General features: G+C 48.7%; 1 protein-coding gene across 2 annotated transcripts; it reads left to right on the top strand.

Annotated features, from left to right (window-relative positions):
- Nucleotides 1–62: 62 nt before the first annotated feature.
- rfxank (regulatory factor X associated ankyrin containing protein) lies at nucleotides 63–13,527 on the top strand. 2 transcript variants are annotated; one of them, XM_033046787.1, is made up of 9 exons: nucleotides 63–592; nucleotides 2,489–2,818; nucleotides 3,756–3,878; nucleotides 4,685–4,750; nucleotides 7,023–7,123; nucleotides 9,261–9,386; nucleotides 10,586–10,652; nucleotides 11,604–11,684; nucleotides 13,158–13,527. In XM_033046787.1, exons 2-9 carry the CDS (start codon nucleotides 2,512–2,514, stop codon nucleotides 13,211–13,213), a joined length of 927 nt encoding a protein of 308 aa, XP_032902678.1. In that variant the 5' UTR covers nucleotides 63–592; nucleotides 2,489–2,511; the 3' UTR covers nucleotides 13,214–13,527. The 2 variants fall into 2 exon arrangements, with proteins under 2 accessions (XP_032902678.1, XP_032902677.1); XM_033046786.1 differs by having other exon boundaries at nucleotides 64–600; nucleotides 2,497–2,818.
- Nucleotides 13,528–14,515: the final 988 nt, after the last annotated feature.

The following is a 14,515-nucleotide window of genomic DNA, read 5'->3' as shown; positions in this document are numbered from 1 at the left end:
CACCCCTTTACCCTTCCTACTGGCTCCTTTCTCTGTCGCTCCTTCTCTTCCTACCAAAGATACTAGAGGAGCCTTTGGTGGTGGTTGGTGGTGGCATCGTCTGATTGACAGGCGGTGGTCCCGGGCCCGGATCCTCGCGGCTGCTCGCAGGCACTCTCCCGCTGTTGTGCCAACAAAGTCCGCCGTCGGTAAACGTCCTTTAAAAGCTTCAGAGAGAAAATACATCTGAACCTCCAGTATCTTTGCAGCTGACTTTTCCACTAAATCCCGCCTCCCGTTTGTATCGATTGGCTGCTGCGTGCAATACTGACGCCGATTGGCACCGGCGACTGCCATTCATGCTCCGGATCCTGGGCCGGTGGGTAGACTGGGCCCCGGGGATGTTCGGCGGCTGCAGGCACGTTCCCTGCATTTGTGAAATAAATCACAAGTTGTACAAATCATAAATATTGCAACAAAATACATGCATTATATTTGCTCCTCTGTATTGTGGGATATACCCCCACTTACTTTCACTTTTGGAAGGGGAAGTGTTTACTGTGAAGACGCGAGCGGGCTGAACCTTGTGAAACTGATTGCAAACGCCCCTTTACGTCACAGGTATGGTGCATGCACTTGAAAATATATATTGAAAGCACTGAAACTGGAGCAGTGTTGCGAAGGCTAAATACATTTTATATGTGCGGTGTTACTATGACAGCTTTTGACCAGAGATGGATTGTAGATTTTGTAGCTGCAGCTGATTTTAAATAATTTCAACACAGTTATGAATGTGACATATTTACATCAGGATCATTCTGCCCACGATTTCCACATTTTGCAGCTTTTGAAATGTGGTGATTAGGCCTTGGCAGGTTTGTCAGACATAGAGGCAACGATTAGAGCAGAGCAAACGATTATGACATTTCAAGAACTGTAAGTACCTCGAAGTACATGTTTAACGATAAGAGGGAAGCCTTTTTGGACCGAGATGAGAACAACATTTTTTACACAGAGAGTGGTGAATCTGTGGAATTCTCTGCCACAGAAGGTAGTTGAGGCCAGTTCATTGGCTATATTTAAGAGGGAGTTAGATGTGGCCCTTGTGGCTAAAGGGATCAGGGGGTATGGAGAGAAGGCAGGGATGGGATACTGAGTTGGATGATCAGCCATGATCATATTGAATGGCGGTGCAGGCTCGAAGGGCCGAATGGCCTACTCCTGCACCTATTTTCTATGTTTCTATGAAAGCTGTGAGTAATTTAAAGAAGGGTCTCGACCCGAAACGTCACCCATTCTTTCTCTCCAGAGATGCTGCCTGTCCCGCTGAGTTACTCCAGCATTTTGTGTCTATCAGTAATTTAAACTGTGGGTTTAAATCCCTCCTACCTCCACCATCACCCCTCCCTCCCTCTCATCACCCCGCCCCTCACACCTCCCTCTCTGCTCCCTACCCTCACCTTCCAACATAGGGGAACGCAAGATGCTGCAGAGAGTGCTGGGTTCAGCAAAGTCCATCACAGACACAGACCTCGCCACCATCGAAAGCATCTACATGTGGAGGTGTCCTGAGAAGGCGGCATCTATCATCAAGGATCCCCACCATCAGACTCATGCCCTCTTTTCACTGCTATCGTGAAGCCGAGGTCCAACACCACCAGGTTCAGGAACAATTACTTTCCCACAACCATCAGGTTCTTGAACTGATCTGCAGAACCCTAATCCTACCTTGGCAACAGAACACCAGGGCTCATCTTAAAAAGCCATAAAGTGCTCGAGTAAGTCAGTGGGTCAGGTAGCATCTCTGGAGAATGTGGAGAGGTGACATTTCAGGTTAGGACCATTATTTAGACTGTTCCTCTATGGATCACCTCTTCCACTACCAAGGCCTTGATTTCTGATTGTGTTATGCACAACAGTCCTGTATTGTCGTCTTTATCATTTTACTGTTTGGCACAATTTATGTGTAATTGATATATAATTTATGTTTTGTGTACGACTGTGTTTGTGTGCCTGTAATGCTGCTCCTCAGCCTCTCGTTTGGAAAATTCAAAAGACTCCTTGTCTCTGGGTGAATAAAATGATTTCCATCTCAATGGCCAACCCTTGCTTTGCAGATGACAGAAACTTAGGGTGGAATGGTGGCGCAGCAGTAGAGTTTCTGCCTTATAGCTCCAAAGACCCCGGTTTGATCCTGACTATGGGTGCTGTCTGTATGGAGTTTAGAGGGATATTGGCCGAACGTAGGCATATGGAGGTAACTCAGACATCTTGGTCAGCATGGACTTGCGGGTTTATAGGTTAATTGGCCACGGTAAATTGCCACTACTTTGGAGGGAGTAGATATGAAAGTGGGATAGCATAGAACTAGTGTGATCGGGTTATCGAAGGTCGGTGTGGACTCAATGGGTTAAAGGGCCTGTTTTCATACTGTATCTTTCAATTCAATTCAAATGCTGGCTGGATACAGACATGTATTAGGAACAATTCTTAAGATATATTCTTGTTCCATTACAGGGGAAATTCTGTGCCATGGATGAAGAGGAAGGCAGGTTGCCCCTAAGTGGGGAGAGGAGTCCAGGGACCGTGGGAAGTGGTCCCAGGAAGGAACAGACAGCATTGGGCAGGAATGGCGACCGCCGTCACAGCAAGAGAGCCTCCTCAACACACCCTGCCAAGAAGGAGCCTCGAGCGGTGGCTGCCCCGGGCAACTTCATCCAGGTCAACGAAAATGCAGAGCAGATCAAAACACTCAGCCTGGAGCCCAAAGCACTCTCTTCTGACCTGGGAGAGGCTCCTTTCCTGGGGAATGATACATCAGAGGAGATATCTGAGCGAGGTATCTTGGGGCCGTGGGAATGATCTCCAGGGTCAGAGTGTGGGTAACAGGAGCAATGGTGCTGATTCCAACATCCGGAGAGTCTAAGCAGGCTGGGAACCCTACTCTGGGAATGGGAAGTTCAGGAGACGCCCTTTCACATCTCGATATTGCAGTCCATGTAAAAACAAGGAAGCGCAGATACTGGTTTACAAAAAACACAAAGTGTTGGAATGACTCATTGGGTCAGGCAGCATCTCTGGAGAACATGTATAGGTGATGTTTCAGGTCAGCACCCTTCTTCAGACTGATTGTGTAGAGAGGAGGGAGGGGGGAAGCTGGAAGAGAGAAGCAGGACTAAGCCTGGCTAGTGGAAGGCGGATGCAGGTGAGGGGAGGGTGGTTGACAGGCAGATGGTTGGACAAAGGCCAGAGATGAAAAGCCAAAAGGTGTGAGATGAGGATTGAACAGTGTGAATTGTGAAGCCAGAGGAAGGGAAATAGATGGTAAGAAAGGGGAGGGGGAGGGAGAATAACTGTGAATCCAGGTGGGGTACAGGGGAAGGAGGATGAGGTTTGGGGGTGCGGGGTGGGGGAAGAATTGGGATAGGGGGATTGCTCGTTACCTGATATTAGAGAATTAAATCTTCATACCATTGGGTTGTCAGTCAGTGGCCATTCAGTAGTCAGTTGGTCAGTCAATAGTCGGTGTCAGTGATCAGTCAGTATGGAGGCTGCCTTTGCCCAGAGTTGCGGCGGGGATGGACGGGCCAACTGTGATGCCTGCTGCAATGGAGCAGCAGATGCTGCTGCATGGGGGGTGGGTGCCAACAGCGTGACCCCTCACAACTCCAGAGCCTTCAGTCCCAGCTGCACGGGGACTGGGTGGTGGCATGGTGCTGACCCCGTCCCGAGCTCACGGCCCTGCCCTAACTCGCCCACCTCTGCTCTGTCGCCAGATGGTCCCGACACTCCGCTGTCCTCACCCGTGGAGAAATCCGGTGCCGCGCACAAGTACGCCACCACGCTCACCAACCGGCAGAGGGGCAATGAGCTTTCATCCATCCCGGCAAACCTTGACAGTGAGTATCCGGGAACGTTGGGCCTGGGAACGGTGCGCGTGGGATCGCCGGGGCCAGGTACGCCTGGGCTGGGATTGCCTTGGCCTGGGAATGTCAGGAACGTGAGGCTGGGAACGCCAGAGATCTAGGAATGCCAGAGCCCAGAACGCTAGAGCTCAGAAATGCCCTGCACCTAGACAGAGATCTTTCACATCAGGCCCATGTGCATTCCAGCTGATGGCCCAGGCCCCCTGATATGCATACACAGCATTGAGCGTAGGACTTGTTGTACACAAACCCTGGGCCCAGCACAAAGCCTGCCACACGTGGCCTGAAGGTTACAGCCCTGGGCATGGTGCAGGGTTCTGACCATCGGTGGAATGCATGCTGCACACAAGCCCAGGGTTCATCACACGATGCCACAGCTCAGACACACTGCTCTGGTCATTAGAGGCCTTACTGTACATGACCCAGCACTCAAACACACTAACCGGCACCGCCCTGGTCACTAAAGGTCTTATTGTACACAACATAGAGATCAAACTCACTGACCGAACACTGCCTTGGTAACTAAAGCTCTCTCTGTGCGTGGCCCTGCGGCTCGGTGTGACACCACCTACTGGCGACACGGGCTCGGGACTCCGGCCGTGGGGAAGATGGGAATGTGGTGTTAGACCTTCTATCGGTGATGGAAAGGTGTGAGTAGCCAGTCACCTGCTCTGTGTCAAACAAGGTGGGGATCAGACTGGGATCAGGGAATTCATTTGCAAACACGGGGGGAGTGAGACTGAGACCTGCTGGGCGTGACTGTATTCTCTCCTTCACAGCTCTGTCGGTTCATCAGCTGGCTGCCCAGGGAGATCTGTGCCAGCTCGCATCGTGCCTTCAGCCAGGTGAGTAACGGTGGGTCGCTGAGCCCGTCTGCTGGGGTGATCTCACCTCTCCCCACGCAGTCTTGCAATGAGCGTGGCCCTGTGGTGTTGCTGCTGCAACTTACTGAACTGTACCTAAGGCTTCCATAGGAAGCTGTCATAGAGTCATACATCATCTTAGCTAGTTCCACATACCGACATTTGGCCCATATCCCTTTCCTATCCATTTATCTGTCCAAATGTCTTTTAAAGTTGTTAGAGTACCTGCCTCAACTACCTCCTCTGGCAGCTTGTTCCAGATACCCACTACCCTCTGAGCAAAAAAGTTGCCCTAAATAAGAATAAGGAGTAAGCCATTTAGAACGGAGACGAGGAAACACTTTTTCTCACAGAGAGTGGTGAGTCTGTGGAATTCTCTGCCTCAGAGGGCGGTGGAGGCAGGTTCTCTGGATGCTTTCAAGAGAGAGCTAGATAGGGCTCTTAAAAATAGCGGAGTCAGGGGATATGGGGAGAAGGCAGGAACGGGGTGCTGATTGGGGATGATCAGCCATGATCACATTGAATGGTGGTGCTGGTTCGAAGGGCCAAATAGCCTGCTCCTGCACCTATTGTCTATAAATGTTCCAATATCCCCTCTCACCTTAAACCTGTGTCCTCTGGATCTTGATTCACCTACTCTGGGTAAAAGATTGTGCATACACCTTCTCTGTTCCCTTCATGATTTTATACACCTCGATAAAATCACCCCTCATCCTCCTGGACTCCAAGGAATAAAGTCCTAGCCTGCCCAACCTCTTCCTATAGCTCAGGCCTTCATTCCGGCAACATCCTTGGAATCACCACTCTCTGGGTGAAGGAGCATCTCATGACCTCGGTCCTAAACCATCTGGCTTCATCTTGAGACAGTGACCATGGTTCCCGATGATCAGTCACAATCTTAGTGAACGGTAGAATAGGCTTGAAGGGATGAATGGTCTGCCTGAATTTTGTCCAAGATCTGTTTCCTGTGAATCAGGGGATGGTCTTTGACTTCAGGTGCTCTCTGGACTTGCTTTTCGCAGGGATGAGAGATTAAAGTTTGGGGATCTTGAAGAACTGAGTGAGATAGATCTACCAACTTGTGGCACAACTCATAATCTAAGAGTGCCAGGGTGACACCAAGAACACACCTTAGAGGAGAGTCAAGATAAGCACTTGAATCGCTTAGCTATAGAGGGCTCTGGCACAGGTGCTGGAGCATGGGGTTAAGGCAGAAGGATTACTCGGGCCAAATGGCCTGTTTGTGTGGACAGAGTTGACGTGGATAATCTTTTTCCATTGAGAGTAAGGAAGATTCAAACTAGAGGACATGATTTGAGAATTAAGGGACAGAAGTTTAGGGGTAACAGGAGGGGGAACTTCTTTACTCAGAGAGTGGTAGCTGTGTGGAATGAGCTTCCCGTGGAAGTGGTGGAGACAGGTTCGATTTTATCAAAAATAAATTGGATAAGTATATGGACGGGAAAGGAATGGAGGGTTATTGTCTGAGTGCAGGTAGATGGGACTAGGTGAGAGTAAGTGTTCGGCACGGACTAGAAGGGCCGAGATGGCCTGTTTCCGTGCTGTAATTGTTATATGGTTGTATGGTTTCCATGCTATAGTATTAAGTGAGACATTCATCACTTATAGTGCTGCATTTCTGATTGGGAAGACTATTAATTGGGGAGAGACACAACATTCTGGAACAACTCAGTGGGACAAGCAGCATCTCCTTAGAGAGTAAATTGGACTTCAACCTGACCAGTTGAATAGTAGGAAGGGTCAGAGTGACAGGATGGTCTGGGACTGTGGACATTTGTTACTTGTTTCTTCCTCTCACTCTCACTACGATGACATCATAGAGCGATCTCATTGACCAGCGTTCCAGTTGTCTTCACCTGTGAGGTCTCCTCAGATGGGCTGAGCCTGACACTAGTAAGTAGTGGTTAGCGGTGTTTGGCAATGGAGGCACAGTGGCACAGCAGTAGAGTTGCCTCCAGCGCCAGAGACCCGCGATTGATCCTCACTTTGGGTGCTGACTACACAGAGCTTGTACGTTCTCTCTGTGACCGCGTGCTCCGGTTTCCTCCCACACTCCAAAGATGTACAGGTTTGTAGGTCAATTGGCTTCTGTAAAATTGTAAATTGTCCCCAGTGTGTAGGATAGTGTTAGTGCATGGGGGTGATCGCTGGCTGATGCGGACGCTATGGGCTGGCTGTATGTCTAAAGTCTTGTAAAATGCTGCTGCGAACTAGAGATCTCTCTGTCTTTCAGGGGATTCGCTCCTGAATGTGCCGGACGAGCAGGGGTTCACACCACTGATGTGGGCGGCAGCGTTCGGAGAGATTGCCGTGGTGCGGTTTCTGCTGGAGACGGTGAGAACATGTACAGGCAGATGGGGAGGGGTACGTCCCTCCCATGTTTTGAGAGATGGGGGACAATCCCCCCCATCTTTTGTAATCCGGATTTTGAAATTTGGCGAAAAAAACTAGTAAAATCTCTGAAGGTAGACAAAAATGCTGGAGAAACTCAGTGGGAGAGGCAGCAGCTACGGAGCAAAGGAAATAGGCAATGTTTTGGGGTCGAGACCCTTCTTCAGACTAATTACTATTAGACAAGCTTCAGACAAAACTATTAAAATCTCCGCTTTCGCGAGACAGTTGGGGTGTCACTGTTAAGCGCTTGTTAATTGTCTCTATTAACATCGTATTAACACGATGTGTCACCAATTGTGTTTTGACCTTCAAGTATTACCATTTGATGTATTGGTGGATGGGAAAGATTTAAACGGGTATCGGATTTAAATGGATCAGGTCAGTCCCTTATTCATGATCACTCACGTTACTTAGTATATTTTTCCCATCTCTCTTTCCCCCCCTCCAAGGTTGGTTCTTCTGTTTGCCTTTATTTGCATCAGTTTTATTTGTTTAAGTGCTATTTATCACATTGTGATCCATTGTAGCTTTTGAAAGATCCAGCGGGTATCAGACGCTTTCTAAGGGCTGAATTGGCCCGTTCGCGGGGCCTTTCATCGCCTGGTGTGGCTTCAAATCAATCTGCTGCGTCGAGATGTTGAAGCCCCGCCGGCCGATTTTAAGCCGCGCTGGGCGATGAAAGGCCCCGCGAACAGGCCGATTCAAGCCCCACGATACGGGTGGACAATGCTGCTGTTGCTGGAGTTCGGAGTTGGTCACCAACCAGGTCAGCACCCAATGTTACCGTCCACAGGGCCCACAGCCAAAGCCTCCGAAGCCTCGCGCGTGGCCACCAAGAATTTGTGCCCCCCCCCCATGTTTTACAACGATTTCCGCCCCTGAGTGACCGTGGAACAGCAGCGGGGCTTGCACTGCTCACACTAGGCAACTTCACCCACGCATGGACAAACTCAGCCGAGTCCGCTTCATTGGAATCGGCCCTGCCCTGATCCAGGACTATTCTTAGCCCTTGCCATTAACTGTGTGGAAAGACAGTTATGTAAAAAAGGGCACAAGTGCTGGAGTAACTCAGCAGGTCAGGCAGCATTTCTGGACATCACGGACTCCTACCCAAAGGTGCTGCCTGACCTGCTGAGTTTCTCCATCACTTTGCGTCCTTCTGTGTATTAACCAGCATCTGCAGTTCCCTGCCTCCACCAATGCAGAAGAGTCTCATTGTACCTAGGTGAGGGAGAAGTGATGCTTTGATGGCCAGATGGGGGAGAAGTGATGCTTTGTACCCCCGTTTGATGTTGCTATAGTCATGGTCCAGTATGTTTTTACCTCTTGTGGGGCATTGCACATGTTGATAGAATTTAGGGAGGACAGTCTTTAGTCTCGCTTGGTTGAAATCTCCTGCTATTATAAAGATCCCGTCAGGATGGGTGTTAATTTGCCCAACAGTTTTTGCTAATGGCAGTAAGCAGATAGTCCAAAGCAGTGGTGGTATTGGCATCTGGCGGTATATATACAGCTGTGATTATGACAACCGTGAATTCCCTTGGCATATTGTGAATTCCCTTGGCGACATTTTATGGATAAATATTCCAGGTCCGGAGAGCAGTGGTCATCAATGGCCTTAACATCTGTGCACCAGCTGTTATTTATGTGTAGTCCCCCGCTCTTATCGGAGCCACTGTTCCTATCGTGGTGATGAGCAGCGCGGCTGCTCAGTGATCCAATGCCGTGCAAAAGAGCATCATAAACCCAGCACAAGTCATTACTGCAGAAAAATCCATCAGGAAACAATGCCAAATCATCATATGTTTGATTAACTGATTGCTCGGTGTCAAAGCGTTCCCACTTGGCCTGGATAGAGTGGATGTGGGGATGTGGTTTTGACTAGTGTGAGAGTCTGGGACCAGAGGCTCAGAATAAAAGGACGTACCTTTAGAATGGGCGATGTTTTGCGTCGGAACCCATTCAGACACAGACTAGCAGCCCAGGGGGGGGGGGGGGGGGGGAGAGGGTGATGGGCAGCGTTAGGGTGGCCCAGGCAGCGTTAGGGTAGATGTGATTCCACCCCTTGTCGTTGCAGGGAGCTGACCCATGTATCCTGGCGAAGGAGCGGGAGAGCACGCTGTCTCTGGCCAGTATCCAGGGATACACAGACATCGTCCTGCTGTTCCTTGAGCACGGAGTGGACGTCAACATCTACGACTGGGTAGGGTGAAGCTCCAGCAGATCAGCCGCCATGTACCCCTTGCTCTTGTGCCGGGGCAGAGCTGAGCGGGTCACACTGTGAAGCCCATCTCCCCACATCTCGGTTCTTATTTGTCCTATGGGTTTTGTACAGTGGAAATGCCCCTGTCCCACTTAGGAAACTTGAACGGAAACCTCTGGAGACTTTGCGCCCCACCCAAGGTTTCCGTGCGGTTCCCGGAGGTTTTTGTCAGTCTCCTTACCTGCTTCCACTACCTGCAATCTCCGGCAACCACCTGCAACCTCCGGGAACCGCGGTGTCTTGTCTTGTAAAAACAGAGTCCCAACTCCATAGAGTAGGAGTGGAATATTAACTCTGGATCTGTGAGTTCATGACCTAATTTACTGTTACTCAGATAGGGTGAGCACCATGCACCTGTGTACAGATGTGGTCAGGTGTCGTGCTTGGAATACACAGCAATCAGGCCATTCGGCCCCATCCTTCACCCCTCACGTACCGTTCCCTACCAGCCCAGTTTACAGTTCCTCTCGCCTGATTTATTTATCTGACCTCTGTTTAAATACTGCCTATTAGGCCATGATTGTAACAACTTCTCCCTTGAGACAACTATCATGTCTCCAGATTCTGCTGCACCAAGCTGGTCCTAAATTGATATGCCACTTAATACATGTGCTCAGATTGAGAAGGTTGAGGGAAGGTTGGCCGGATGAGATGTCTGCAGTCAGCTGGATGTGAATGAAATAATTCTGTTACGAGTCACCGTCAAATTCTTAGTTTTGCAAACCCGAGGTATGCAGAGTCGTCACATAAATGGCACCGACAAAGTTACAAAGTATCCAAAGCCAGGGCCTCCTATCAAAGATCTATCTTTGCTCCTTATAACGTCTCACGCTGTTGTTCTGAAGGGCAGGGGAGTTCTCCCAGTACCCTGGCTCCTAGTTGTATCAGTGTCACAGACTGTTCATTGGATCTTTCTCACATTCTGCCTTGTGAAATCTTGCTGTGATCATTGGAGATGGAAATGCCTGTGCTAATTGGAGATTAGAATGTATTTCTTCATGAGCTGCCAGTAATGTACACATCTCCTGAACAAATACATTTGCCACAATGCCACAAAGGTGCATCCTGACTGGTAAATGCCTTGCGATTCTCAAAGGGACATATAAGCTTTTTCAAACACAAGCCATTCTCTCCCGCAGAATGGTGGCACTCCACTGCTGTATGCAGTGCATGGGAATCACGTACGCTGTGTGGAAGCTTTACTGGGTAAGTCTGAATGATTGGAGATAGACACATAACGCTGGAGTAACTCAGCGGGTCAGGCGGCATCTCTGAAGAAAAAGCTAAGCACAAGAAAAATGCTGAACTCCCCCCAGTTTGTTACCCCAGAAATTCAATTTTCTTTTTACTCTTCCCCATTTCTTCAGAGTTTTCTGGTAAATAATTCCACAGCTATATTGTACCCCTTATGGAAAAAAAAATCCAACTTCACTACTTTTAACTTGCTCTTTGAATGGTCAATCTCTCCTCATGTCAGTTCTCTGCATAACCTGAAACTGTTGAATATACCTTTAGTTTAGTTTATCAATGTCACGTTTACCAAGGTACAGTGAAAAGCCTTCTGTTTGTGCACTATTCAGTCACATTTCCATGACATTCCATGCTAGTCAAAGGAAGCAGGGTTCCTGAGGAACCTTGTAGCAAACCTACAGGTTTATTTAGCTGTTTAGGAAGAAACTGCAGATGCTGGTTTAAACCAAAGATAGACACAAAAATCTGGAGTAACTCAGCGGGTCAGACAGCGTCTCTTGAGACAAAGAATAGGGGACGTTTCGGGTCAAGATCCTTCTTCAGACTGAGAAAGGGGAAAGGGAAACAAAAGATGGTGGTATGGATAGATATAGAACAAATGAATGAACTATGCAAAAAAAGTAACAATGAAAGGAAATAGGCCATTATTTGCTGTGGGTTAGGTGAAAACGAATTACAGACATTAAAGACGACTGAAGCTAGTACGACTTAGGTGGGGGAGGGATGGAGAGAGAGAACGCAAGGGTGACTTGAAGTTAGATAAATCAATATTCATACTGCTCTCATACTGAAGAAGGGTCTCAACCCCAAAAAATCATCTATTCCTTTTCTCCAGAGATGCTGTCTGACCCACTGAGGTTTATTTAGCTTTTAGATTTAATTGTTGTTTTCTTGCTCTCTCAACAGCCAGTGGTGCTGATCTGACGATGGAGGCAGACTCTGGTTACAGTCCCATGGACTTGGCTGTAGCCCTGGGATTCAAAAAAGGCAAGTCCTCAACATCCCTTTTGTCAGTCTTCAGATACCTCACCTCATTCCTGGGGGCTGTTTTAAAAATGTTTAATTTAGCGATGCAGTGTGGAAACGGGCTAGACCAGGAAACAGACCAGCGATCCCCACACACTAACACTATATAACACCCACTAGGGAGAAATTACAATTTACCCAAATCTTATTAACCTTCAAACCTCCACGTCTTTAGAGTGTGGGAAGAAACCGGAGCACCGGGAGAAAACCCATGCAGGTCACGGTGAGAAGTACAGACAGCACCCGTGATCAGGATCAAACCCAGGTCTCTGCCGCTGTGCCAGCCCCGGCTCTCCACAGGTGGTCCAAAGTCACCACTTGTCCAGCCCTTGGTTGAGGTTAAATGGTCATGGTACACAGACTTCACCATCTCAACTGTACCACCCACGCATGGTCCTGGGGGATGGGCAAAACATGTTGGTCAATTCAATTATCCTGTACTGTGTACCTGCAAGGATGTAGAGGGTAAGGGAAGGTCATCATCAGAGCTTCTATTGGTACATGGGGCGAGGGTGGGTGGGGAACGGGATTTGTTAAGGCAAGGTGGTTGTGGATTATATAAATTCCTGGGCTTGTTGCTGTGGCTGGTGCTAATGAGACAGAAGTAATGAGGCAGCCCATTACTAGTCTCATCAGTACCCTCCCCAAGCCATCGAGCAGCAGCCAGTGGGAAAGTGGGATTTTTTTGTCAGGTAAGGGATTTGGGTGTGAGGGTGAGGTCAGTGGGTCTGTAACAAACTGAATGGTAGCTTGGGGGACTTGCTGTCCACTGCCTGTTCCAGTGGGAAACAACACGACCAGGATAAGAGCTGGGCACCATTGCAGCCCACTCATGCAGCATCCCACTACCCCACTCTGTTGCTGCACCACCCCCACTCGGCACACTGGCAGCAGTGGCCTTGTCAAAAGCTTTAATAAATTCCATGTAAACCAGGTCCACCACTCTGTTCTCAGCAATATTCCTAATTACTTGGTGTGAAATTAAATTAAAGTTTTGGGCAAGATACAAGCGGAATGTGAGGCGATCCTATTGATTGAGTTATTATTGAGTACATTTTTAACAAACCTGTTGAGCTATAGCAAGTAAGAATCTCAATTTTCAATGCATATGACAGTAAAACACTCTTGATGGAAAGTGTTGCTTGCAGTGGGGTGGGCTGTGATGCAGTCTGTAGAACGGGGGTTTCAGAGGGAACTGGATGGGCATTGGAGACACATACACTTGCAGGGCGGTGGGCAAAGAGCAGGAAATGGGTCTAATGGAAGCACTTCACAAGGAGCACACACTGACTCAACAGGTGAATGGCTTCCTGCACCTAACAATGCTCGACTTAACGAGACGTGAGATCTATTGATGGACTCAGCCGGTGTTGGACCAGGGCGAGGTTATGGGCGGCGCTCTTAATCGTTTACACGTGGCTAATTGTTTTTCAGTTCAACAAGTCATTGAAAACCATGTACTGAAGCTGATGCAGAACAACAGAGAGTGATCGCGGAGCACACAAGGGAACCGGCCAATACCCCCGGTGGCACTGACAAAATACCCTCCCACCCTCCTCTCGCCCTGTAGCCCACCTGCATCCCTCGTCTGCCTGGGCAGATGATGGGGGTTGTCGTGGACTGCAGCTTGAATCAGAATCGACCAGCCCAGAGCCAACTAGATCACACTAATGCCTCCTGGATATCAGATCAGTTGTACCGTTAAAGGGTGGCCAGCATCCATCTTTGCACGGGTCTGTGAGAAGGCTACCTGCAAATTTCTAACATGTAAACAAGACATTAAAGTTTATTTTTTTTAAATGTGTTTTCTCCAGTTGCCTTGAGGCCTTTATGTTTCCACACGGAATTATAGGTGGTTTCACATGAGCAGGCAACTCATTTATTTTAAAGTTGTTTCAGATGGTACAGGCAAGATCCGAGCAAGAGGAATATGATCCTGACTGACCAGGTTTGGATGAGTGGGTAAGGCAGAGCAGGTATCCGTTCTGGGACAGCACGTGTGATGTGTCCCATCCCCAAACCGCATCTGAACCAGTACCGCATTGAAGTTGCATTCTACATCGTGGGTCCGTTCTGCAGAGTCCCTTGAACTCTTGCCCATCTGATTCCAGTGATAATGTTCAAGAAGGAACTGCAGATGCTGGAAAATCAAAGGTAGACAAAAGTGCTGGAGAATCTCAGTGGGTGCGGCAGTATCTATGGAGCAAAGGAAATAGGCAACGTTTCGGGACGAAACGTTGCCTATTTCCTTCGCTCCATAGATGCTGCCGCACCCGCTTATTCCAGTGATACATTCCTTCAACACTGAAGATCACTGTTCACTGGTTGGCTTTGAAGACTGGCCACTCGTATGCACCTGGGAATGTAAAGGAGAGAGAAAATAGGCACTTTCCACAACACCCACCATGTTCTCAAGCGTTCCAAAACCTCTCTGCCCCATTTCTAGGATGACGGTGTTCCTGGTAAACCAGTGTTTGATGCCCATCCTCATTCACCACCACTCAGTGGTGGACCCGCAGTGAGTCTCAACAACTACCTCTTGCCCCTTGAAACCTCCTGTAAGAGTTGCAGGTCTGAATCATATGACTGCCAATAAAATGTGATTTAAAGATAAAACATTGGCAGTCTCAAAGGGATGAAGAAGGTACTCAAATGCATCTAACAGATCTTATCCCCGCCCCCCCCCCCCCCCCCTCCCTCCCAAGAGCGTGTGCACTGGCAGAAATGTATGTCCTGTCTGCTATCTTGCATGCTTATAGAAACATAGAAAATAGGTGCAAGAGGAGGCCATT

This window comes from Amblyraja radiata, chromosome 29 (assembly GCF_010909765.2).
Source record: "Amblyraja radiata isolate CabotCenter1 chromosome 29, sAmbRad1.1.pri, whole genome shotgun sequence".
NCBI lineage: Eukaryota > Metazoa > Chordata > Chondrichthyes > Rajiformes > Rajidae > Amblyraja > Amblyraja radiata.
Note: the sequence above shows the minus strand (reverse complement) of the source record. Positions and strands in the feature narration are given on the sequence as shown.